General features: G+C 42.5%; 1 protein-coding gene across 6 annotated transcripts in view; it reads right to left on the bottom strand.

Annotated features, from left to right (window-relative positions):
- Acaca (acetyl-CoA carboxylase alpha) overlaps nt 1-26,714 on the bottom strand; it is a 280,231-nt gene that overhangs the window by 7,023 nt on the left and 246,494 nt on the right. For all 6 annotated transcript variants that reach the window (XM_057774468.1, XM_057774469.1, XM_057774470.1 and 3 more), the window contains 5 exons: nt 21,363-21,540; nt 18,248-18,360; nt 8,782-8,936; nt 8,053-8,223; nt 1,204-1,340 (listed from right to left, as the gene is read on the bottom strand). In XM_057774468.1, coding sequence (XP_057630451.1) covers nt 1,204-1,340; nt 8,053-8,223; nt 8,782-8,936; nt 18,248-18,360; nt 21,363-21,540 — 754 coding nt within the window. The remainder of the gene's footprint in view (nt 1-1,203; nt 1,341-8,052; nt 8,224-8,781; nt 8,937-18,247; nt 18,361-21,362; nt 21,541-26,714) is intronic.

Genomic DNA, 26,714 nt, shown 5'->3' with positions numbered 1-26,714 from the left:
ACAGATAAGAATTGTGGGCTAATATAAAAGAGTTAATAAGAAACCTGAGATACTAGACCAATAAGTTTATAATTAATGTAGACCTCTGTGTGATTTCTTTGGGACTTAACAACTGTGGGAACTAGGCAGGACAGAAACCTCAGTCCACAGGGACACACTGACAATGGTGCCTGAATGAAGGGCCCTTTCTAGACAAATATGCATTATTTTGATGCCATATATCCCAGAAGTAAACTATAAAATAAAGGAAGTAGGAATTTCCTAGTCTACATCAATAATGTAGAAATGCATCAGGGAAGACAGGAACTGCTGCTTACAGAGTTTAAGTGAGGGCATAATTGAGGAAGCAGAGTACAGTTCACAGTAAAGATTCTTCAGGCAAGATATCAGTGAATGTTCAGTCTAGAAAAGGACTGATGGGGAGCAAGATACCTTCTCTGGCCTGCAAGTGTCTTCCCACAGATTAGTTAGTGAGTAGCAAGGCAGAGGGGGTGATGGTCAGTAATTATAGAGTGGTGAAATCCAGAAACAGCTTGGCTAGGTGATAGGAATTAGCACTAGGGGCATATGAACTTTGGGTGACTTTCAGTGGGGCTACTCTGTGGTGGACAGAATATCACACATGTGATACAGATAAAATATAGAACTCAAACCACAGAGAAACATTAGACAGCCTAAAAATAAGTGATGTTCTACAAATGGAGGACTGGGGCAAGGCAGTGCTGGGGATACCAATGTGCTCTAGCACTGAGCCCACGCTCATAGGGAAAACTCTCCATAAAAGCATTTGGTCAGTAACTTACCAAAGTTGATGGTTTTACTGTAGCCACATAGGAGAATTTCTGTCCTTAGAGAGTTGCACACAATTTTGATAAGGTAAACATTTAAATGACAGGCGAATTACTAGTGCTAGCTTCTACTTTGCAGCTTTTCCCTAAGTAATATATTTCCAAGTAGTTTTATGGACATCTCTCAAGGAGATGTCAGCCTTCCTGCCTTTCAAAACCATCCATTTGGTTTGAATAGCTGTACCTAGAGTGAATGCATGTGTAAAAGTCAGCTGAGAGAGAGCTGTGTCTCAGGGATATATCTGCATCTATTGGTCAACTATAGCAGTTCCAGACAGGGGAACTACAGGGATCAGAGCAGCACTATCTCATAGTTTATTATAAAACTTTTCAAGGACCCTGCTGGTGGCCTCACCTGCGGATCTGCTTGAGGACGTAGTCCCTGCTGATGTATTTGATGTTCTCCTCTATCACTGAGCGGACACCATCTTCCTCTGTCAGTTGCTTCTCCAGCCACTCCACCAGGTCCTTATTATTGTCCCAAACGTAAGCCTGCAAACAATCAAGTCCTGGTCAAATGCCATGGACTAGTCCTGGAAACCTGATTGCCCAGGATCTCAAAAACTTTCTTGGCATAAAAACATTGTTCACAGTTCTCCTTTACTGTTCAGGGCTGGGGAGGAGGGGGCAGGTTCCCAGCTGGGAGCTGCCTTCCTCTCTCTTCCTTCCTTTGATTTTCAGACACTCACATGGGAGTCTGTCCTATGAGGCTCTGTTCTCTACTGTCCAACAACAGTAGGTCTGCGAGGAGCAGGGTACTTAAGAGTGTGACTGGGAGGGAAAGGTGTATGTGGCTGTCTCTTTTTGGAAAAACGGAGACACTGATCCTGAAGTGCAATTCCAGTCCCAGCAAGATGTGGCATACGAGGCTCTGCTTGTGCCTTAGTTCTCTAGCTGGGAAAGCCTTCTGTGGCTGGACCACTTCTTTAAAGGACACATGGGAGCAAGACGTAGAGGACAACACACAATACAACATGGATACTGATATGGAGGAATTTCTTGTTGCTACAGTGTTGCCACCAAGCCAGAAACCCACCCCACTTTATTAGCTATGAGAGCACTGTAGAGGGTCAAGAAGTCTGTAGCCCTGAGAGTCTCAACAGCCCACCTCTCGCCTCCTTTCTTTCAAGATCATTTGGCGAAGTATTTCTGAGGCAGCTGACTACATAATAATTCAGGAGTATGTTAGAAGCCTAATAGCCTTCTCCTTGCTCTCTTCTCTCATTTCTTTACAAATCATTTAGGAATCATTTTGTTAATGGTTTCCGGAAAACCAAGTACCACCATTAGGGCTCATTCATATTTATGTCATTTTGTTTGGGTAATTAAACACAAAGCTCGTCATTTAAAGGTGTGCTATCCTTTTCTGTTATCACTAACGAAGTCAAAGTCAGAATGACAATGAGTTTGGCGCTGTAATTTAATAGGTGGGCACTGTAGGGACTCTGAGGCTTGTGTTGTGGCTTCAGAAAATCCAGATAGACACAAGCAATGGCACAAAAGCCACAGCTGTAACCTCAGGCCCTGCACAGTGTGGAGTGAACATTCACAAAAGAAGCACCCAGCATCAGGAAACTGGGCTGTCTTCTCACCTACTGCATGCTTTTAAAAATACCTTTTATTGCTAGGTATGGTGGCTCACACCTTTTATCCTAGCACCTGTAAGGTTGAGGCAGGTGGATAGGGAGTCCAAGGCCAGCCTGGGCTACACTAAGTTATGATTAGCCAAGGGTACAGAGTGAGACCCTGTCTCACAAAAGCAACCAACCAAACTATGGTTTCCTTTCAGACTCATTTCTTCCCCTGACTTAGTCGGTGGGCTGGCTGTGCCTGACTGTTTACTATGCTGAATCACACATTCCCAGGATTAATGTCAGTAGTGAGTCTTTCCCAGCAGTCTTGTTTCTCTCCTTTCCTGGCTCTGGATTTGCCCACCTTGGGCATTTCTGACAGAGATCAGCTCTCCCTCACAGAACAAGCTGGGAACTACCCACCTCCATGTTTCACTTGGGAGTACTCCTCTCTGAGGGTCTGCAATAGGGAAATGCTTTTGCTCCACAGAAAAGCTGTAGCTAGCCCTGCTGACAATGAGCCTTGCTCATGTGGTCTACTTTATACCTGGACCCCAGCCAGTGGCACCTTTATAAACTTGGCCGTTTCCACTATTGGTGATTAAGAGTTCCCTGTGGCTAGAGGACTTCACAGCTTCCCCAGCTTAGGAGAATTTGTTGGAGAGAGGTGCAAAAAATAAAACAATGGCGGCTTCTTGAGCTTCAGAAGGAAACCAAACAAAACCCAACTAGATTCACTCAGGAGTTCCAAAGCCTTTAGTTTAGGAGAATATTTAATACTCTTATTAATCATTTTTAATCCGTTTGCTTTTAATTAAGAAACAGCATGATGCTTTGCTATCAACATATGCCAGGGAGCAGATTAATTGTGGCTTAAGATAACTCTCCTTGATTGGTGTAATGTATTAGCTAACGAGATGCTGGCTTCTAACGATGCTCACACACTACACTGGAGAAAGGCAGCTACCCTCCAGAGTAAATACTCCTGCCTTCCCCTCCTGCAGGCACAAACTACAGTAGGTATTTAAACATTTAAAACAGTCCCCAGGCAGAATAACAGACAGCAACACATTCCAAGTTTTTAGATGCTAAAAATATGGACCCTGAATATAAAACATGCTGTTTATTCTGAACTCAACTGGATGACACCACCAAGTCGAAGCCCACAGTACATGAAGACAGAGGACTCTGAGTTCTAACCAATTAAATTTTAGCAAAAAGAAACAAACTTTTGTACACACAGTGCTATGTTTTCCGTCTATCTGTCTGGGAAGGCTTACCATGCTCTGAGCTATTCTCTTGCACTCAGGAAAAGCAAGCTGCCTTCTGGGACAGCCATAAGACTCACTAATCCAGAAGGGCAGTTCCAAGGGGGAAAGCCATTATCACTTTCTTCCTTAGAATTATAAAAAATGTAGCTATTTGCCTTCCTAGGATTCCAGAGTAGATCTTAAACAAGTGTGAAATGCTGGGCTGCTAGCCCCACGACAGCCTTGGGCCCATATCACCCGCCTGACGTCCCAGCCAGAGCATCTTAGTATCAATAAAATATCAACAATTAAACATCACAACACTGGCTTGCCTTACACGTTCACCAGACAACTCTCTCTTTCTGCATCAATGGATAAGTATCTCAGGCACCACTCAGCCTCACTAATTATATGTAATAATTAGTCTAGCTTACAAAATCTAAATGACCTGTTTGAAAAGGTTCATTTCTAATGCACTGGACAGCTGTTAAGCTCTCCCTAAGCAATAGTTGTACAGGTCCAGAGAGTGACTAGGGCACAACCTGGTGGCTGTGAGCCTCGACTATCACGCCTACAAATGACTTCACCATGTGAGTTACTTAGAGATGCTTCCAGCTGGAGAGATACCTGGTGTAGACATATACATCCTAGAAAGGAAGTTGCTTTTAATGTATCTATGTTTCTAAGGTTATGACCTTCTGAAGCCCAAGATGCAATGTGATTTCTTTCAGAGTCTTTGCGGCACAACACCAAAAGACCATGTGAACAGTGGCTTGCTAGATTTTATGGCTGGGCCAGGCAATTCTTGCCTATTTTCTCCTTACCTCATCCCTCGCTGATACACCAGGCCATCTGTGGGTGCATGAGACAGTAGAGACCTTATCAACAGTGTTCTCTCTGATCCTCATTCCATTGGAACTCCAGAATAAGAGGACGTGGGTAACTGGACAATTAGAATGAATTAGGGCATCAAGCCCTGGGGACGCTAGTGTGGGTCTGGTAGTCCTTCCAGAATGAGTCAGTTCACCTAGTCTCATGCTTTGACTTTGCTTATGTGCTCTCTTTCTCTCTTCCCCCCTCCTCATCCTCTCCCCCACCCCCCAGGCTCTCACCATATATTCCTGGCCAACCCGAACTCATAGAAGATCCCATCCTTGAGTTCTGGGATTAAAGGTATGCTTATCATGTCTGGCTATTTAATGTATAACATGCTTTACTTTTGACATTTAAACCCACTGAGTCCTGTGACACCATAAACATTATCCTCAATTTATACATGAGGGAATGGAGGCTCAAATTATGTGTCCAATCAAATAGAAGCTAGGAACTTCTTTTTAAGTGAGTTTGTGAGATCCCAAAAATTTACATTTGTTCCCCAATGTTCCAAGCAAAGTCTTTGTTTCTCTGTGTAGCCCCAGTTGTCCTGAAACTCTATAGACCAGGCTGGTCTCAAGTGTTGGGATTACAAGCATGCACAATCACTGCCTGGCTCCATGTAATGTTTTAATTGTGATTTCCCCTGTTAGAGTCTTCAGGCAGAGAACCAATTAGCCTATTGGGAAAACTGCATACTTCAAATTGTGGAGCTAGAAATCAAGAGAGAAAACATTCCCATGAAGCAAGCAAGTGCCATGTTTGCACAACCAAATTCAATCCACAGCTCTTGGAACCTTTTCCTTAGGGAGTTGTAGCGATGCTGTTGCTTTTACCCACGGTGAGACCATGAACTATAAACCCAACTACTTCCTACAACACGGTTGCCCAGTGGATCCAGTGCAACCCTAGAGCTCATGGGATGGAGGTCTCTAAGGGGAACAAAAAATTCATATCGCTCAATTTTCCATTCTAAAATCTTTTTCCAGGATCAAGAAAACAAAATCTCTGGGGGAAAAACAATACAAAGCATGGCTAATAAATGCCTGTCACTACATGCCTTCTTTACCAATAACAGCAGCAAAGGTCTTGGTACTCAAGAGGACTCTACCAGTCTTTGCATTCGAGGGAAACAGACATGAAATCTGTCATTATTTGAAGACCCTGCCACCATACAGAGTGCTCTCAGCCACTTCTTAACATCAGGCAGCTTATATAGTAGCCCTTCAAAGGCAACTCTATACCTTGAACACTGCAGCACTTTCTTCCCTCAAGGGCACTGCAGATTTTATCACCTATCCCACACTCAGGGCCTGCTGAGCCTGCAGAATGTGGCAGGAGGTTTCAAAGCCATATGTCCTGATTTCACAGGATCACTTGTCCTTCCTTTCTCTTTTCCCTGTCTCCTAGGATGAGAGCTCACGGGAAAGGCAATCTTCTGTAAACACAAGCAAGGGAAATAGTATCAACTGGTACTCAATGTGCAGACAGCCTCTTCCTGAGCTGTGAGCCTGCAGTGTCTTCTGCACTCAATCCAGCAAGGAGCCTGTGCACACACAGCTCCCCATTGATGAGAGATAGCAATGGCCTGTTTCTTTAGACAAACTGCCCCCTGGGAGGATGCCACTAAGAGTAAGTGAGGGGACCTATCTATTCACTTCATGCTTGGAGGGAGGCTATTCCTTCTCCTCATCCTTGTGCCCACCGAGGCTGTGCATGTCCATTAGTGACTAATGTGGTAGGGAGGCGTATGGGCCACACACACACACTCCATTTACCTAGCCGACCACTCTTAACTGGAGAACAACCTCTTATTTTACACTTGCATGACTTTCAATGCCAACTTCCAGTAGAAGCTGCGAGTAGCCACTGACAAAATTGTCTCACTCAATTATGATGCCACAGACTGACCTTAACCTCAACCAAATGTTGGAGAATGTCCCACTCCCCTGCTGCACATCTGAAATATTTATCCAAGAAGCTTTCCAATCATAAAGAAACAGGCAGACTTAACACAAAGGTGACTCTTAGAACACTCCACATGACTGGCTTTAAAACTGACGGCGAGTCTTACAGTTCCTTGATAAGAAAAGTTGTTAGCAAAGACTCCAGGTAGCATGAGGAGACTGGAGTGACCCTCTGTAAGACAAGGCACTTCATGCCACCACCAGCTAGTCACTCTCCATCAATATCCGACAGTCGCCAAAGATTTTGATCACGTAGGTAATATATTACAAAATATATGTGTTTAGTGTAGCCTGATAAAACAGGACCGGCAAGATAGCTCAGTGGTGAAAAGCACTTGCTGTCCAGCCTGAAGTCCTGAGTTTGATCCCATGAACCAACATAGTAGAAGAGGAGAACCAATTCCTTCAAGTCATCTTATGACTTCTCCATGTAAACTGTGGCATGCCCAGACTCACACACAAATGTTTTTAAAAATGTATATAGTAACACTAAAAAAGGTTAATCTTTTCCTTGGGACTCTAATTCAGGGATGCACACATCATACAAGTAAGAGCTCTTTCCCTTAGCCACCCACATTTGCCCTTAATTTTACTTAGTAAAAATGTAGACATAAAGGTTTAGCTTTTTCTTCCCTATTTCCTGTGGACTGTTTGTGAAACCCAGGGACGAATGTTGACTTCAGGCTTGTCCTGTCTGTAATTCTAATGCAAGAACACTGGGAACACTGTCTTGTTAAGAGGCCCTTCTATGAGATCACCCTAAGATGATGCCAGATGCATTCCTACTGGCAGGGCAGGCATGTTCTTCCAGCTCAGATGTAAAACCAAAACTATAGTCTTAGCATCGTTTGTGTACGTGTGTGTGTGAGATCATCACATCTATTAGGCTTCCTGAGGAGTGTAATTCGGCTGCTTACAACCATCTTCCAGAAAGTGCAGACACCTCTATAGCTCAGGCAGTTGGGTTTCTACCTAGTCAACTATTCTCTGAGTCATCCTGCCAGATACATGCTGCCTTTGCTAGCATACCTTGAACACACAATTGCTTCAGCTTGGAGCATTCTTTCTACCCCTGCTCCACCAACACAACTTTTCTTCTGGTTTATTAAGTCTCTGTTGAGACATCCCTTCCTCCAGAAATCTTGCTCTTCCAGCTTCAAAATTGGGTATCTACTCTGTGCAGTATGACTATGCTCTTTGTTGGGTTTAATACCAGCCTTGCTGCAGGGTAGGACAACACAAGCTCTCTGTGGGCAGGCATACTGCTTCTCACTGTTAAGTCCCCAGGGTCTAGTTCAGTGTCTGGCATGTTTTAAGTGTTCAAAACGGCTTGCTGAATGACTATGTGGGCTGCAGACGGGCTCTTCTAGCTTTTCTAACATATCATAGCATATTATTTGGCTGTAATTTGGAATGGTAGAGAATCTGGGTTTTAGGTTCCTTGTACTCCCTACCCCTAAAGGCCTAAAGATTCTTAGCTGACAACCTTTGTAACTCTCATGGTTGGCTGTACAGCATCAAGGTTTGTAGGTGCTTCACCTACCTTTACTGTGCCTTCCACTTCTACAAACCAGCGTCTCAACATGGCCTGGATCTGGCCGTCAGTCAATTCAGGGTTGGCATTGTGAATTTTCTTCTTGACCAAGTCCTCTAGCAGGAGACGCCTCAGCCGCCAGTAGAAGAAGGTACGGGATGTTTTCCAATCTAAGATGTCCTAGACTCCCAGAAGAGCACAGAGGAATTAGTGTAGACATTCTGGCACTAGCACTCAATCTGAAGAAACCCCACAGCCATAAAAAGCCACTCTCCAGAAAATCCCTTTGCACCCCCAGTACATCCCTACAAATCACAGAACACTGTGCACAGCCAGTATTCTGGCAAATGCTATCCTACACATGATTATAGTTCTGAGGAAGAGGCTAAATTCCCAGAGAACTAGAAAGGGAAAAATATGTTCTGAGCAGACAGCTCAACTTTCATGCAGATCAATGGTGAATTAGCTATCACCATAACTTTGACATTGTAATAATCCAGTCTGAGAGTCACCTGTTTTGCTGTTCACCAACGAAGAGCTTGCCTGAGGATTCCATGGAAACCTAAATCATTTTGTTTTAGATGGCAGTGGATACAGGAAGGGGGAAATATCTCTTAAAAAATCTGAAATGGTTTGATCTGCATAAGCTGTGTGGATATGGCTCTAGCAGCTCCCTACTTGTGGCCTATGTCACTTGCAGGGCTCTGATAAGTCAGAAATGGCAACTGTGGTACTTACATTAATAACACCCTTCTCCTGCATCCGGCCTGGTGTGTCGTGCAAGTCAGCAAACTGCACAGCTACCTGATGGTAAATGGGAATTAGGAACTCCTCCCGTTCCTTCAACTTGTTCTCCAGTTCCTTCCGCTCAGTGGGGCTTAGCTCTGGGGTGCCTGCAATTATATAAACGTGCCTGTCACACTGCAGGGATCAGGAATCTTGGCACAGACACAGTCACAGACCTTCCCTCTAGGACCTGGCTTTCCATTGAATCACTCTTTGCTACATTCCAGATCTGTGAGATAGCACTCCTGTCCTTGCTTTGTCACAGCTCATGTGTCTTCTTTTCCCTACAGGCATGAGTATGAAAGTAGCAGTGGCAGTCCAGCTCTCCAGGTCTCTCTTAGACAGGAAAAGCGACCACCTGAAGTCTGCACCTCTCTCATCAGTTCACTGTCCAACAGCAAGGCTCCTCTATCCCCACAAGTCAAGATGCCATGCCCACCCGTAGAGTAGTTGGACTAGTCCAAATATAGAATTTTGTAGGTGAGCTTCCCCTGGGACTAGAGTATAGGCCAGCAGCTCTGGTTTTAGCCAGTTCTCAATAGGTGCCTGTGAAACTGCTAAGCACTAAGATCACCCCTAAGTCGTAAGCTGCTGTATTCCTTAGCTTCTAATGTCAGATTTGAATATTCTTAAACTCAAAGTAGTACAATTCAACCAAGTAGGACCAGATTCATGTAACTCACATCAGTCCTGACCCAATCCCTGACCAGGTGACAAAACTCTAGGTCTTAGGCTAAAAGAGAGGAAACAGGGAAAGAGAAGAGCAGATCCTGTGTGGATTGCTAAGCATGGAACACACAGTACCATCACCTTATCAGAGATGACACTCTTGTTACAAGGAAGACCATCTCCATCTACTGGGTTTTAGTAGAGGTCTTGCTATGTTGTGCTTCCCTCCCTAATTACTTTCAGAGTGGGGTCTGCAATCAATAATGAAAATTTATCTGCCTGCCCAGCAAAGCTGAGTACATCTAACTGAAGGAACAATAGGTGACAGCCCTGGTGCTGGAGTTATCTGATATGTTTTGTCACTAACGCTGACAAATACACAAGCATAGGTGATGTGCTGCAGCAGAGAAAGGCCTGTTTCAAGCATATGCCTGTATGGGAACATCTCTTGTTTTTTATGCCACGAATAGCTTTGGGCTGCTGAGTGAGCCGGAAGTATCACACATAAGCAAATGCTAACTAAGCAAGGATGGGACTCTAGCACTTAGTTTTATTTTACGTGACTTTCTGGATGCCCAGCTCCACCTCTCCATTTTAAAACTGTGAGAAAAGCCGGGCAGCAATGGCGCACGCCTTTAATCCCACCACTCGGGAGGCAGAGGCAGGTGGATCTCTGGGAGTTCGAGGTCAGCCTGGTCTAGAAGAGCTAGTTCCAGGACAGGAACCAAAAAAGCTACGGAGAAACCCTGTCTCGAAAATCAAAAAACAAACAAAAAACCAACCAAACATACAAAAAACCTGTGAGAAGCAGTCACTGACCTGCTGTCTCAGACCCCATTTAGTCTTACCAACTCCTGAGGCTGTATTCTTCTTAGCATCTTACAAGTAAACATACAGATACCAAGAACTTGTGAGTCATCAAGGCCACAGATCAAGAAAGTGACAGCCAGGACTCAGGGCAGCACTGCCCTGAAGCTGTAGGACAGTGTCATAGCGCCTCTCTTACTTGCAGAGGACTTACTTCTGTAGTAGTGGACTCTTCCATTTCAGGCTAAGTCACGTGGAAGTCACCTTAGTCCTACTGTGTAGTGAAGACAAAAGAACGTCTGCCATGTTCTCAGCACCAAGATTTAAAGGAGCTTCTCCTTTACTGAGGTTGAAGATGTAAAAATACTGGGCCCTCAGGAATGGCAGGACTTTCATGAAGAAAGTTCAGCAGGGAACTCCAAACCCTTCAAGATTCTTCTTCTAGGTAAGCAGCTGACATTGTACTTGAACGCATGTATGCATCTACATGGGCCATATATAACACACCACTTATTGTGTGTCAGGCCTGCACATGAGGCTTTCAGGATCATAGACCTCATAAGTCAATACAAACATTCAGACCTAGGCTAGACAGCTGTTAACCCTGCTGCTAAGCTGAATCCTTCAGTGCTGCCAAGTATTTTCCAGGTCGCTTCACATACATTATCTCTGATCCTTATACCCTCCTTATAGACAAACTATCCATTTTACAAACCAGAATAAGAAGAGGCTCTGAAATGTAAAGTGGCACCTAGCTGTTCAAGTAACACAGTCAGAATTTACACCTGGGTCTGGCCACCCCCAATGCCTGTGTTTGTCCTCCTTGATGGTACCAAAAGTGGCCAAGCAGATCTCCGGACAGTAGCTGGACTGGTGGTTCCTTATGTTTGCAGAATTAAGAGCAGCCTCAACACTTGGATGCAGAAGGAGGAACTACAGGCTGAAAAGAGCCTTTAGGAGGAGTAGGGGAGCGTAGGCCAGTTGTGCTAGTCTAGAGTTTCAAAGGAATAATGAAATAAATACTATGGTGCTCTTGTTTTCTCAGGAGTTAGAAAATGAGGCAGTGTTTCCCAAAGGCCACCTCAGAAAAGAAACAGGGCAAGGAGAAGTGTTGAGAAGACTTAAACATGTAAGAAGGTCCAGAGTCTGTGTGTTTTGTTTTGAGGAAAAGTGTCTCTAATCTTTTATGTCCTAGGAGCAGAAGGCTGCTCTCAGGTGGGTGCTACCCTTGTGCTGTACACGGAGGGCCTGCTGTAGCACAGCAGCCAGCCCCGGTAATGATTTAGGGGAGATTAACAAATATGTCAATGTCTATTTTCTGCTTAATTTAAAAGCGGCGTCTATAAAGATTTTTGACTTCTGAACCCTGTTCTCCTGGAAGAAAGAAGGTAAGAATGAGGAGGGGATGAAGAGTGATTATCCTATCATTGATCGTTTGTCAGGAGCATTTCTTATTCACTGGACTATTGTAAAAAGCTAAGCTCACGATCAATCCTGTAAGCTCCCTGTACAATTAAATATCTTGGAATGGTTTTCTTTCTTTTCTAGCCAGATTGCAGGGCCTCAAGGTTTTTAGGAAAGCAAGTGTGAGTGTGTGTGAGAGTGTGTATGTGTGTGTGTTTAAGAATAAATATGCTCTACAGCCATTCTCTTCTGGAGTCCTGCCTTAGGCAAAGGCTGAAACAGGAGAAAGGTATGCTGCTCCTGTCCCTTCACAAAATCCAAGTTCCCATTAAATCCTAAAACACCAAACCTTATGATTATAGAACCAACATACAAGAGTTAAACACAGATGAGGCATCGCTAGCCTAATCAAGTGTGAAGAGCTAATATCACTGAGAAGCTACATATGATGCTTCCATTTGCTCTAACACATTAGACCTGAAAGGTCACGACCTCAAAGATGAAGAGACTAAGAGACAAGTAACTTGCTCAATGCTACAGAGCCGGAAACCTAGCTGGGGGTTGTGGCCTACAGAGTCTAGCCATAGTCCTGGATCTTTATGTATTCTTTTAGATTCACTTGTTTTATCTGTATTAGTGCTTTATTTTTATGTGTGTGCTCCACATGTGGACCTGGCACCTACACAGGTCAGATCAGCACCTACATCAGATCCTCTAGAACTGGAGTTACAAGTGCTTTGAGCTACCATGTGTGTGCGTGGTCTGGTCTTCTGGAAGAGTAACAAGTGATCTAACTACTGTGCTATTTCTTCAGCTATAATTCTGGGACTTTAAAACAGCTTAAACTGATCTACATGTATCCCAAGCCAGCAGCCAGTCAGCCATACCTGAAGCCAGGACAAGCAGTACCACCAGAGGAGCTACTGGCTTCTGCAGCAGTTGTTTTACACAGAAGGTGGCAGGTGAGGGTCAGCCTTACCCTAGGTCCTAGCAGACACAGGGAGGAGTTTCTGGAGGCTGAGACTTTTAAAACCAAGAATAATGACTCTCAGAAAGCACACCCCTCGGTCTAAGTGGAGCTTCTGGTTTACAACCCTAATCTGGGAAATGGGGATAAAGTTTTATTTTTTTAAAAAAAGTAATATTAGGCTGGGCGGTGGTGGCGCACGCCTTTAATTCCAGCACTTGGGAGGCAGGCAGATCTCTGTGAGTTCGAGACCAGCCTGGTCTACAAGAGCTAGTTCCAGGACAGGCTCCAAAACCACAGAGAAACCCTGTCTCGAAAAACCAAAAAAAAAAAAAAAAAAAAAAGTAATATTAAAGATTAAATTTTTAAAAATTTAATTTATTTATATTTTATGTATGAGGGTTCTGCATGTATACCTGCATGGCAGAAAAGGGCATCAAATTCTATTATAGATGGTGGTGAAATAACACAAGGTTGCTGGAAAATGAACTCAGGACCTCCGGAAGAGCAGTCAGTGCTCTTAACTGCTGAGCCATCTCTCCAGCCCAAAATTAAAGTCTTTAAAAACAAAACATTCTTAACTTTCCTTATAAAGGGGCTATAAAAATTTAAACCTAACTTTTAATTTTTATTTTAAACCTAAGCTTAATTTTAACTTTTATAGACTCTTCTTCATTCTCTTAAAAAAGAAGTTTGCTTTGATTGGTTAAATACGAGATATACAAGAGATAAGAGTTGGATTACCCTCCCTGCAGGGCTCCTGAACACCACAGATATTAGGTCTTGATACTGAAAAGCCACAATAACTGAATTCTTCTTCAGGATCAAGTAGCAGTTAGAAGAACTATGCAATCATGTTTTCTTTGTTGGGAAAAAATTCCTCTATGAAGATAGTAAAAAAATCATCTAAAGTATCTCCATATTTCTATATCCATAACAGGAGTACTTTAAAAAGCAAAAAAACCAAAAGCCAAAACACACAAAAACCATTCTTGAGAAACTGTAAGTCAGACCTTGTTTTAAGTGCCCCAAGGGAGCTATTTAGAATGAACTTTGCAGTGAGTCCTTTGGTAAAGCAAATAATCCTTCTGTAATGGGAATAATTTTTCTCAATGCATCTAGGTTTCTCCTGACCCACAGTCCCATTTTCATATGTCTGCTTTTTTTTTTCCCAAAAGGGGCACACCTACCTAAATACAACTGCATATCATTGCATTTTGATTCTAAGTGCAATCTTCTCAGGGGATGTCTGATCCTGAAGTTCCTTGCAATAGTGTGAGTAATCGCTTGTTCATATTTAAATAACCATTTTATTAACTCAGACTTCCAAATAAGAATAAAAATCGAATAATTCTCCCTTCAATTCTGCCCCCTTACCTCATACAGACATGGCCACATGAGAAAGTGAGGAAACAAGAGAATTTTCTTAATTCTGGTATAGAGATCTCTCTACAGCCTTTGTTATTTTCTCTCCCTAACCTGACAGGAGTCTGGGCCAATTGAGAACAAGCAGGGAAGAGGGCCTAGGACATATTCTGACAATGGTCTTCAGGTAGAGAGAGGCCTGGGTTTGATGAACAAAATCCCTGCCAAGTCCTAATTGTGAATCATACCTTTCTGGCGGGAGTGGGGTGGAGGGTGGGGGAGGGGGCACACAGGTGCTTCTGAAATGTAATTAATTGAATTGGATTGGGATCAAACTAAAACAGCTCCCCCATAAATGTCACAGTCTCACTAAATTTCATCAAGCCAAACAGGCTTTGAATTAAAGTGAGGAGGTAGGTTTTTAGCTACTACCAACTTAAGGTAAGATCTCATTTACTTGCATGACAAAAAAAAAAAAATACTTTCCTCAGCTTCCTCACCACACAGGACACTCCAAGCACTACAGGGGAGACACCACTTTCAAGGCATATAAACTGGGACATCTTTATTTCCTAGTCTCAACTTCCGAGGCAGATTCTCTTTCTGCCTCAGAAAATACTGGGTCTTTTTAGTTGATAAAGCTTGAAGGGGTAGGAAAATGCATGCTTTGACAGTAACCCTGAATCTCCACCCAAGATAATCCTTTCCAGGTCATTCTTGTTGATAAAGAGGTAGCTCTGGAGAAAAGCATTCTGGAAGTTTCTACATGCATATCTGCAACTGCACCAGGTACCTCAGGTTATTAGGCATGCTGGGTGCTAGTTAGGCCTGAAGGATCAAGCGAGGGCCAGGAAGGCGCTGCACGTGTCAGCCATTAGGGAGGTTTCATATGGGAAGAACTATGGAGCTACATGGCAGGGTGCCCAGCTGTTTGGGAACAGGGTCATGATGGAGAACAAGGGTCTCCCTGCCTGACTCCTTTGCCCGGGTGCTTGCTGTATTGAGGGAAAGGGACAACAGGAAGCTAATAACTGCTTTGCACTTGGGCTACATAGTTCTGTCTCCATCTAAATTGATACATCATTTCACTCTGCATGTAAAGAGGAGGCTCAATAAAGATCTATGGGAAAACCCAGCTCACAGTTCAGCAAAGGCCAGGCTAGCACAACACTTCTGCTCCCCAACCATTCCTCTGCTCGGGTTCTGAGAGGCAGCACAGGGATTGACACTGGAAGACTGGGACTCTGTTTCCAGGGAAGGAATTTGATTTCCTTAAGTCCAAAATGATCAGATGTAATCTTCCCTTCGATGACTTTAGCAAGGCATGCACTGAGAACACAGGGTCAGAACTGGTTCAGCAATGAGACGTTCTGCTATCTGAACTTAGTTCACTTACTTTTAAGGGCAATTATTTTGCTGTTGTTACTGTAGATCTGCAAACTTCTTACCCAACCAGCCACAGAAAATGGTTAAAAACTCATTTAAAAAAAAAGTAAACTCCTGATTTCAATCCTTAGCTCTCTTATGTCATGTATCTACCAAATAAAGAGTTTGGAAGAGATGAAGTTAACTGTTCAGAAATTATTATTCATATCCTTAGAGAATGAACTGTAATTTTGTGCAGTCTCCACCGGTTAGTCTAGGTGCTCTGTGAATGCTCCCCAGTACAGAGGCTGACTTGGAAGGAGATCAGAAACACAAGATAACAACCACTCCCATAGGCTTTCTCCTAAATCAGATTTCCTCTGTGCAGTTGGTTTTAGCTCACAAAGGGATAGAATCCCTGTTTGATTTAGACCAGGCTCAGTATTCAGCTTAGGGATTGAGAATTCTATTCTGTGCCCTCACGGACATTTATTGTATATTGTGGAAGACTCGTTTAATCTTGCTTTTTTAGCTTCAATTTCCCAATCTGAAAAATAAGGTCATTTTTCACCCACTTTGTAAAAGGTATTTTGGTAGTCTTTTGGTAAGGGTTTGTGAAAGAAGTCAGAATACAGTGTAAACTCTCCCCACATCGGGTTTCTATTATGTTGTAGTGCATCCAAGCCAATCTGCTACATTACATTGAGTAGTCTCTGAAAGGCTGCAAATACCTGTAAGTAACATATCAGTGCTTAGTAGACAACTATTTCTAATTTATGTCAAGATGCCTTGGGTCAGAGCTTGCTTCATATTTAGCAGACTATAAATTCATTCATTCTTTTTTTTTTTTTTTTTTTTTTTTGAGACAGGGTTTCTCTGAGTAGCCCTGTTATCCTGAAATTCTCTCTGGAGAACAGGCTGCCCTTGAATTCGGGGATCCACCTTCCTCTGACTCCCAAATGCTGGGCACAGATTCTTTTTTGAATGTCATTGTTTGGTCAAGGTTAACTAAATATGATTTTCTTCAGCATAGATAGGAAATTGATAATGAGATGATTCCTAACAAATGATTAAATGGCCATCATTTGGGAGTCTCCTCCCTCTTCCCTACACATGCTTCTACAGTTAAAGGTGCTTCTGTGAGAAGGAAGCTCTGGCCCCACACCCCTCACCACCTAGTCCTTGTGCACACAGATGTGGAGAGGATCCTCTTACTACCACCCCGTTACTCAAAGGGATGATAACAGCCATTGGGGGGTTAAAAAGAGGCAGTGAACCCCCAGTTAATGAGTAGGAATTCAGCAGGCAGTGCAAGATAAATGGGGCTCTCTCTGCTTCTGCTAGAGTCAGCATGAACTGCGGCCCCGCGGCTTGTTTGTGGCAAATGGAGTGCGCGAAATATCAAAGGGCAGTGATCCAGAAGAAGACCGACTTTGACAAATTTTAAATTGGCCAGAAAGAAAACCAGGGGAAAAAAAAAGGAGGAACAAAAATAAATGAAAGAAAATTAGGCAATTCTTTGTGTCCTACAATCGTGGCATTGCTGCCTTTGTACAGAATTATTGGTAAAACAGCAGCGACGATCACTGGATGCCGGGAGCAATTATGAGCCACCTAAGTGAGATGCTTATCAGTGGCTGAAGCTTTTAGAGCTTCGCTGTGTACAGTTGTAAGTAACTCACTCTTGGGTTGCAGTCACTTTAATTAAAGTGTATGGGGTTGGTCAGAAGTAATTATCCTGTTTGGAAAAGGGGGGAAAATACCTCAACAAATCTGGCTGCAGTAGATTTCAGAACAACTTCTGCCAGTTGCCCTTTGTGCGTGTGCTTTCCCTAGGAAGGGTCAGGCTGCGGCTGGGTTAGTTTTTGGTTGCTGTTACCTGACAGCAAACAATGGGGGCACAAACTGATTATTGAAACTCAAGTCACCACTTTTGGCCAGGTTCCACTGCTTAGACATGCAGCCTCAACACTATAGGCACTCAGGAGGGTGTCTGATCCTACATGGTAAAGATAATAGAATCTCCAAATAGTATTTCATTAAACTGTTCCCTGGACCATAAATGAGCTGGTGTCTTTCTGCTCCTCCCATTCACTAGGTTGTACTACTTCTTAAACATAACCTTTCTTTTCCTTTAGAAAAACAAAAACACAATAAAACAAAACAAATTATCCTAAACAATCTTTACTGACATAGCAAGTAGCTCAATGGAAGAAAACCAGTGCTTTAAAAGTATCCAAAAGTCATTATAGGGCTCCTACAGTTTAGTCTTCTTCCAAGAGCTCTGAAAACACATGAGCAACAAAGAACTGGCTAGATGCACGATGTGCAAATGCTCCAAGGGCATGACTGCTGCAGTCACTATATAGAGGCATATAGTGCACAATCTTTACTTCCATTTTCTGTAGCTCAGGCTGACCCCAGAACACTGTCTGGGTAGAAACTAGCTTTTCTATAATGTGACACTGACTCATACCCCAGAAATGAGACAGGCTGACCAGAGACTACAGAAATAAGAAATATTTAAGTTGCAGATATTCTTCACCTGATTAGCCTGCCTCCCAAAGCAACCTCTAGCTAATGATACTCTACAAGAACATCCCATTAAGTGGGTTTATTTGTACTTTAAGGAAATATCAGAAGAAAAATCATGTGACTTTTCTTTTTCCTCCTATCACACTATTTCATTCTACCAGGGTTCTTACCACATAGAGGATAGTAAATAAAGATCATCATGAATTTGATCAAATGCTTCAGTGCCTCCTCCCCTGACCTATGAATGCACTCATTACAAATCAGCTGAATGGCTCATTGATTTGCCAGGAGAACAAGCAGACGTACCTAATCGCTCAGCCAAGTGGATGTAGACTGGATCCACCCGACGCATGGTTTTCACCAAATCCTTTTTGCGGAATTTGATTTCTACTGTCCCTTCTGGTTCCAGAACAGATCCCCTGGATGCAAAAAAGAAAATAAAGCAGAAGACACAGAATGAAATCAGTTATAATTTGTGGACCAGGAAATAGCTTCATTACTGTTTTAGCCACCCATGGTTCTCAGAAGTTACCCCTGGGAAAAAAGGCAGACACCTAAGATGTATCTAAGTGAGGTATGAGAAAGGTCTAACATAAAGCAATTTAAACAATTCTCATTATACCACAAGTAGATTTCCATCTCAAGGAGAGAATACAGATTCCACCACTGACAGCTGATAAAGGTGACAGGCATCACATTTTTGTTTTTCAGAAAAGCAAACAAAACAAAAATTCCAAAAGGTAGGCCCCTAGCAGAGGAACTAACTCCAGTTCTTGGGCTGTACTTGTGTGTGTAGGGTGGGGGTACTGTTGATGACTGTCCTGTACCACAGCTGTTAATCTGCTCCTGAAACCAGACACACTAGGCCAGGCTGCTGAGAGGCAATAGATCTTTCTCTCTCTTTCTGTTGTTTTTTAGTTTCTCTGTGTAACAGTCCTGGCTGTTGTGGAACTCTCTTTGTATACCAGGCTGTCCTTGAACTCACTGAGATCTGCCTGCCTCTGCCTCCCAAATGCTAGGATTAAAGGTGTATGCCACCACCGCCCAGCTAGATAAAAATTTCTTAATGGACTTAAAAAATGGTTTAGGGCAGGGTTTCTGGTATTAGAGTATCATTAATATTCACTGTAAGAAACTTTGAGGCCTTCACTTTGCTAACTTCCATAGCACCAGATAGGATGCTTTATCTACTTCTCTGATCTAGTATCAGGGAATAGCTTAGGACTTAAAAATAATAAACTTGTAGGTATAGAATATCAGCTTAGGGATTCAATGGTGAAATTATTCCCAAGCAGCCTTTGAAGTAGAAGGCTAAGATTTGAGGAGAAAGAAGTAGGTGTTCCAATAAAATGATGACATGCAGTTATAGTATACAGACAATGATGCTGATGTTCGTCAGAAAGGATCATGAACACATTATGAGAGGGTGCTGGGCTTGATGTGTCTTATTTAGTTTCAAGAACTTCCTTCTTACAGATGTGGGCTTCTCTGTACTTTTTTGAGGGTTTGTAAACAGAGTTCTTTAGCCATCTTAGAATACCAGAGTAAAGCCTTGGGCTCCAAGAGAAGGGAGCAGCTTTGATTTGGAGTCAGTACGTGGGTTCTGTGGTATATATCAATAACTACTGAGCTCATTAACAGGAGACACAGTTCCAGAAGAGCAAAGGCCACTCCAAATTTATCTACAATTAGTGGATTAAAACCTAGAACTGGTTAAAAGTGCTTGCTATTCTTCCTGAGGACCTGTATTTGATTCTTAGCACTCATGATGGCTTTTACAACTGTCTAAGTCCAGCTCCAGGGATCTGACACCCTCTTCTGACCTGTATAGACAGACCCTACTGACATTCACACAGACACTTGCACATACACGTAAATAAAAACAAATCTTACACACACACACACACACACACACTAACAAAAACAACCCCTAGAAGTCCTGATTACATTTGAGTTTTTCATTCCTTTAATCTTCCTTTGCTCCAAAAAGAGATGGTTAAGAGTCATATCCAATGTGGGTCTCTGGCTCTATCTCCATCCATCGCTAGATGAAGGTTCTATGGCGATATGCAAGATATTCATCAGTATGATTATAGGATAGGTTCATTTCAGGTTCCCTATCCTCAGGTGCCCCAATGAACTAACTGGGGACATTGCCCTGGGCATCTGGTAGCCATTCCAAGTTCAAGTCTCTTGCCAACCCTTAGGTGGCTCCCTTACCTAAGGTATGAGTTTCCCTGCTCCCCTATCCAACCTTCCTTTATCCCATAGAACCTTCATCTAGCGATGGATGGAGATAGAGCCAGAGACCCACACTGGAGCACCGGACTGAGCTCCCAAGGTTATAATGAGGAGCAGAAGGAGAGAGAACATGAACAAGGAAGTCAGGACCATGAGGGGTGCACCCAACCACTGAGACAGTGGGGCCGATCTATTGGGAGCTCACCAAGGCCAGCTGGACTGCTACTGAAAAAACATGGGATAAAACCGGACTCTCTGAATGTGGCGGACAATGAGAGCTGATGAGAGGCCAAGGAGAATGGCACAGGAACTTTCATCTGGCGATAGATCGAGAGAGAGACAGAGACCCAATTTGGAGCAACGGTCTGAGCTCTTAAGGTCCAAATGAGGAGCAGAAGGAGGGAGAACATGAGCAAGGAAATCAGGACCATGAGGCGTGCACCCACCCACTGTGACAGTGGAACTGATCTATTGGGAGCTCTCCAAGGCCAGCTGGACTGGGACTGAATAAGCATGGGTTGAAACTGGACTCCCTGAACATGGCGGACAATGAAGGCTGATGAGAAGCCAAGGACAATGGCACTAGGTTTCGATCCTAATACATGAACTGGCTTTGTGGGAGCTTAGCCTGTTTGGATGCTCACCTTCCTGGGCCTGGATGGAAGTGGGAGGACCTTGGTCTTCCTGTAGGGCAGGGAATTTGGACTGCTCTTCAGTATCGAGAGGGAGGGGGAATGGACTGGGGGGAGGAGAAGAAGAGTGGGGATGGGGGAGGGGAGTGGGGGGAGGGGGCAATGTGTGGTAGGAGGGGGAGGGAAATGGGAAACGGGGAGCAGTTGGAAATTTTAATTAAAAAAGAATAAAAAAAAAAACTGGGAAAAAAAAAGAGTCATATCCAAACAGGAAGGGAGAATCTGAGTTTGGAAGGGCCTGGGAAAGAGAACTTTGTTATAAAATGATGTGGGATGGAGACTGGGATAAGAAAACCTGACTCCAGCCTGGTTTCCTTCTCATGCAAGCAGACACTATTTAGATAGCCTATTTTTTTTCTCACCTTAGAGTCCTTTGGGAATGGAAAGATTCAAATGAAATTGTCTTGGCTACAATTTTCCCTAGGGGTAAGGAGACCAAAAGCTAGAGGTCCCCAGAGGCACTGAATGCAATAAAGAAGGCATAATACCTGCTTTCTCGGTCAGCATACATCTCCATGTGCCGAGGGTTGATGGTAGGGTCAATCACAACCCAAGAACCACCCCGCAGCTCAGCTTGGGGAGGAATGTAAACCATAACAGGCTGGGAACATTCTCGCAAACCATCCACAATGTAAGCGCCAAACTTGAGCACTTGGTCATACATATCTATGGAGAACAAGACAAATTAGAAATAATCAAACTTCTCTTCAAAGCATATATAGAAAACAGACTATGATGGCACATTGTATCTCCATGGGAGAAGTGACAGGACTGAGAGTTCCAGCTACCAGGAGTCCTATGACAATCCCAAAGGCAACAGAGATTGGTGCGTCTGCCTGTACCCCACTCAAGACTTCAGAGGAGCTTTAAAAGCACAAGACAGAAATTCAGTCATTCCTAAGATACAGTATGCAAAGCCCACGATTAAATATCCATTTTATACCCTCCTTGCATTTCGGTATTCAGGTTTCACCACATTAATTCATACTTGCTCTACAAACGTTACATATTTTTCATGTCAATATGTGATCTCTCACTACATTAAGTTTTCTGAAGGAAGGAACTATTCTAGCTTTTTTCAATGAGTTCTTAAAATATGCAGCTAAAAAAAATTTTTTTTTAAATATGCAGCTAATGGCAATGGGTCCTGAAAAAAATTCATCCTTAAAAGCTGGAGCCAGGGGTGTTAGGGTACACCTATAATCCCTGCTCTTGGGAGGCCAAGGCAGGAGAATTGTGAGTTGTAAGGCCAGCCTGGACCACAGGATAAGTTCCAGTTCAGTCTGAGCAACTTAGTGAAACCTTGCTTCAAAAATAAGATAAAATATGGACTTTTCATCCCTGTATACGCAAAAGACCTGCCCAGTACTGAAACATACTCAGTGCTTAAAGTCAGTACTGAATGAGTGAATGAGCACACATACTTTTGAAAGAACATAAAAATTATTTAGTAATTGTACTTTTTTTTTTTTTTTTTTGGTTTTTGGTTTTTCGAGACAGGGTTTCTGTGGTTTTGGAGCCTGTCCTGGAACTAGCTCTTGTAGACCAGGCTGGTCTCGAACTCACAGAGATCCGCCTGCCTCTGCCTCCCGAGTGCTGGGATTAAAGGTGTGCGCCACCACCGCCCGGCTTTAGTAATTGTACTTTTATAGGATAATAGTGAGTAGGAAATTACATATGCACACTCACATATGAAATCTCACATGGCCACATGAAGAGCCAACCTTTCCATTCTGTTCGAGAATACTCAGTAGTCCCCCAAAGGCCAGGACCAGCTTACAAAGACCCTTGGGGCATAAATGAGTGAGTCCTTGGGATCAGTCCTTTATTTCCCAGTGTTTTATGGGCTGCTTCCTATTTCCCAGCTCCCTAAAGTCTAAACATTGCTAGTGTTAAGGCTCTAATTCCAGACATTTAATAAGTACTTCAGTGGAGCCACAAAGGATCCTTCCCAAACAGTAAAGACAGGTGCAACCAGGCTCCATGTTTCCTATCCAGACAGGACTTCAATTCGGAATAAATCAATTCTGAAAACCAAGGCAAAGAAGCATTTTTCAGGAAGAGCAAACCAAATAGAAACTTTCATTGTAGTTATGGGCAAATTAAATTGCCACTTTCTCCAGAGTAAAAATGGCTCTGTATTCAGAACACCAGTGAGCACAGCTTAGTTTGAGGCATAGGCCTTTGGCCATTGCTCTATCCTGGCTTATCTGTAAGGACTTCAGGAATTCCAAGTTTCTCCTAGTCTGTGTGTAGCATGTATGGTCATATACTCTGTATATATGGTCAGAGTGAAGACATTTATTTCTTTGGGTGGAAAGCAAAGACCAAAAAAATTTACTGCTAATTGCACAACTGCTGTATGAAGAGCAGGAATAAAGGACTTTAAGCACTTTACGCTAATTCTGTGCTTATGAAAATAATTGCTCAACTCAAATTATTTTAACTAAATTAATTCTTTAGTGGATATTTCAACCAATGCTACATAATAAAATAATTGTGTAATTAGCAGTACATTTTTCAGTATTGCCAAGAGAACAGTTTCAGAACAAGTAGCAGAAAGGAGCGGCCCTCTTGGTATATGCACTGAAGAGAAAAGGAAAATGTAGATAAAAGATGAAAATAAACAGAAGATAGAAAATAAGTCATTTGACTTGAAAATGATATTACAGGTAAATGAAGACAGTCTCCAGCCACTTTCCTCATTTTTGTTAAAAGTGAATTTATATGAAAATCTATCTGGTTACCAGAGCTACTCTCCAAAGGGCATTCATTTAATACTAAAAAGACACCACCTGACTTCACACTATATAGAATTAAGATAAAGCTAAGGGCAGATTTTTCATTTTTTTTTTTTTGTGAAAAGGATTTTGGTTTTTCCTTATCATCTGGATAGATTACTGTATACCAGGAATCATGACTGTACACATACATAATCATGTGCCCAGGTATAAATGCACAACATTAATAATCAGAATATTATCTTTTTCCTATATCCATGTTATAGCTAGTAAAAGGAAGTTTAATTAAGTAAGACTAAATGGCAGAGATGACATTCAAATGCAGTTTTCCTTTTGAGACAGGGTTTCACCATGTAGCTAGGCTGGCCTTGACCTTACGATTCTCCTGTCTTTGCCTCCTGATTGCTGAGACTGCAAGTATGCATTTCCATGTCCAGCTTCAAACGTACATCTTACAACTTTAAATTACCATTCTACTGCCTCACTTTACTCATTCTTACTGGTAGGAGAGAGGGTGAGGCTTGAGAGGAATCTGTAACATCTAATGGCTGACTTCACTAAACCAGAAGACGCTTGAGTGATTGAACCTATCTAACTCTGGCCTGGATTTCCTTTATGTTCAGAGATGTCAGGAATTGTACTGATGGAACTAGCAGTTATGTGAAGGATCTGGCTGCCAAACAAATACCTTTAGGTACTAAAACTGATGTAGAAAAGGGACTTTAGGCTTCTTTAAAGCTGCCAGGCTTAGAGCTAAAATAACACTTTCATGTCCTCTAAATACCATCTCCCCTGGAACACCAACAGACCCATAATGCAATTGCCACAGCGTCTTCAAACAGGCTATTCAATATAAAAACAAAGCAAGTTCTACAATTAATATGCTAATACTGAATTGCAAGTTTCCCCAAACCAGGTATTTTCAAACAATGATCTGACATACAAATGTCTGAAATGCCTTCATATTTAAAAACCAGAGTAAAAACTTAGCTAAGAATATCGGGGGGGGGGGGGGGGATCTCCAAGGGTTTATGCTAACTGGAGTCAGTTCAGAGAAATTTAAAGTCATGTATGTGCTTGCCATTTCTGGTGCCTGAGAAATGCAACTGGACTGGAAATGGAAATATTGATCCATTCTTGATTGGAGAGGAAGGAGCTTTCTAGCATCCTGGGGAAGTACATCTGCATAAATGGTGATCATACCCAGCACCCAGGTATCATCTCTGCCTGGGGCCTTCATTGTTACACAACATGGATAAATTGTGGCAGTCACAGGCACCAAACAAGGGAGGGGGTATGGAAGTATTTTCATAGTGCCCCATACTCACAAATCGGAACGGATCTTATTGGCTTAGGCAAGATTATATTAGGCAGTGAGGTAAACATTAGGCACACACAAGCTGCACACATGTAATGTCTCTCGAGTTCATTATGGCTGGCGGACATTGTATTTCAACATCCAAGTAATGAGAGACTTTAAAATAGACTTTCATTCCAGTTAAAGTTTTCAATAATATGGTTTTTTATTGTTATTTATAACCTGTCCTATGAAAAAATAGTAAGTATAACACAAAAAGCCAACTGAGAGTGACCCTGTAGCACCAGCAGTGAGGCGGCTTAATATCACTGGGATTTGCATCCTATCAAGCTATTCACACTGAGGCTGGGACCCTGGTGCTAATTTCTAGTAAATTTCACGCTTGATGTCTCCCTGTTGTGGGTCATTGCCGGTTCGTCTAAATAAACTGCTTCCAAATGGTTCTTCCATCTAAATATTCAGCCAGTTTTTATAATTTAATTTTGCATTATGCTGAATAGCCTTCCGGCCAGATAGAACTCATTGGAAAAAAAGCACCAATACCATCTTGACAAGCTTTTATTTATTTATTTATATATTTTACTGCTCGAATTAGACCTCCTAGGCCGACTAGTAAAGAGTTTTTTTTCCCTTCTCCACTAATGTCAATTTTCAGCATAGCAAGAGCTGTCTCTAATCTTTTCCTACTCATTACACACAATTTTGGAGTCATTTTACCCACAGTGCAGTCGGCTCCTGGCTGTGTGTTTGTGTGCACTGAGGGATGGCATAATTGTTTATTTTCCCTCCCTGCATAATCCCCAGCCAGTATTGAAACCAAAACTACAAACATCTCCCCAAGGGATGTGAAGAATGACAAGAGGCTCTTAGTTTAGGTCCCTTTACATGAGATAATATGTGGGAAACAGCCGGACCTGTATGTACACAGGAGAGCTTGTTCTTTCCCTTCTTGATTTCACACAGATCTCGATCTCCCCTAAAGTCTATCTGTCTTATATGATGTGTAAATGGATGCATCACACCAAAATTAGGAAGAAATAACCTTGCTCTGGACTATATTAGGCCAATAACTAATTTCCAACCAGGGACAGGAAGGAGGGGATGGCAGTTATTATTTAATGAGTAGGGTTTAAGGTGAAGATGTTAAGTTTGGGACAGAAGTAACACTAATTGTTAAACAGTACTACCAGTAAACTGTACACTTAGAAATCATTAAGATTAGGATTATGTGTATTTCACCACAATTAAAAATAACTTTTTTGAGACAAGAAGTTACTATACAGAGCAAACTAATTTTGAATTTGCTGTAACGTTGACAGAACAAACAAAAACCAAAAATCATTTCTGAACTCTAGCTATTTCTTCCTGCAATAATTAAGGACATTTCCAAAGGATGGGAAAATAGACAAGTGATAACTTTCTCAAGATACCCAGGGATGTTCAAGTTGATTCATTTTGTTCCTGAACTCTGGTCAGGAAAGAGAGAGGAGAGAGAGAGAGAGAGAGAGAGAGAGAGAGAGAGAGAGAGAGAGAGAGAGAGAGAGAGAGAGAGAGAGAAATTGGTTGGCAGGCAGGATGGTTCAGTGGGTAAAGGCACTCAGGGAGCAAATCTGGCCAACAGAGTTGGATCCTGAACTCATGGAAAGGACAGAATTGACTCTGTGTGTGCTTATATGTATATGCATTTTACACACACACACACTTAAAAAGAGAGATGGATCTACATTTTTCTATCAACTCTGTCATTTTTTTAAGCTAGTCACTTAAAGAGATTTACTTAC

The sequence above is a fragment of the Chionomys nivalis genome, chromosome 7 (assembly GCF_950005125.1).
Source record: "Chionomys nivalis chromosome 7, mChiNiv1.1, whole genome shotgun sequence".
Taxonomy (NCBI): Eukaryota; Metazoa; Chordata; class Mammalia; order Rodentia; family Cricetidae; genus Chionomys; species Chionomys nivalis.
Note: the sequence above shows the minus strand (reverse complement) of the source record. Positions and strands in the feature narration are given on the sequence as shown.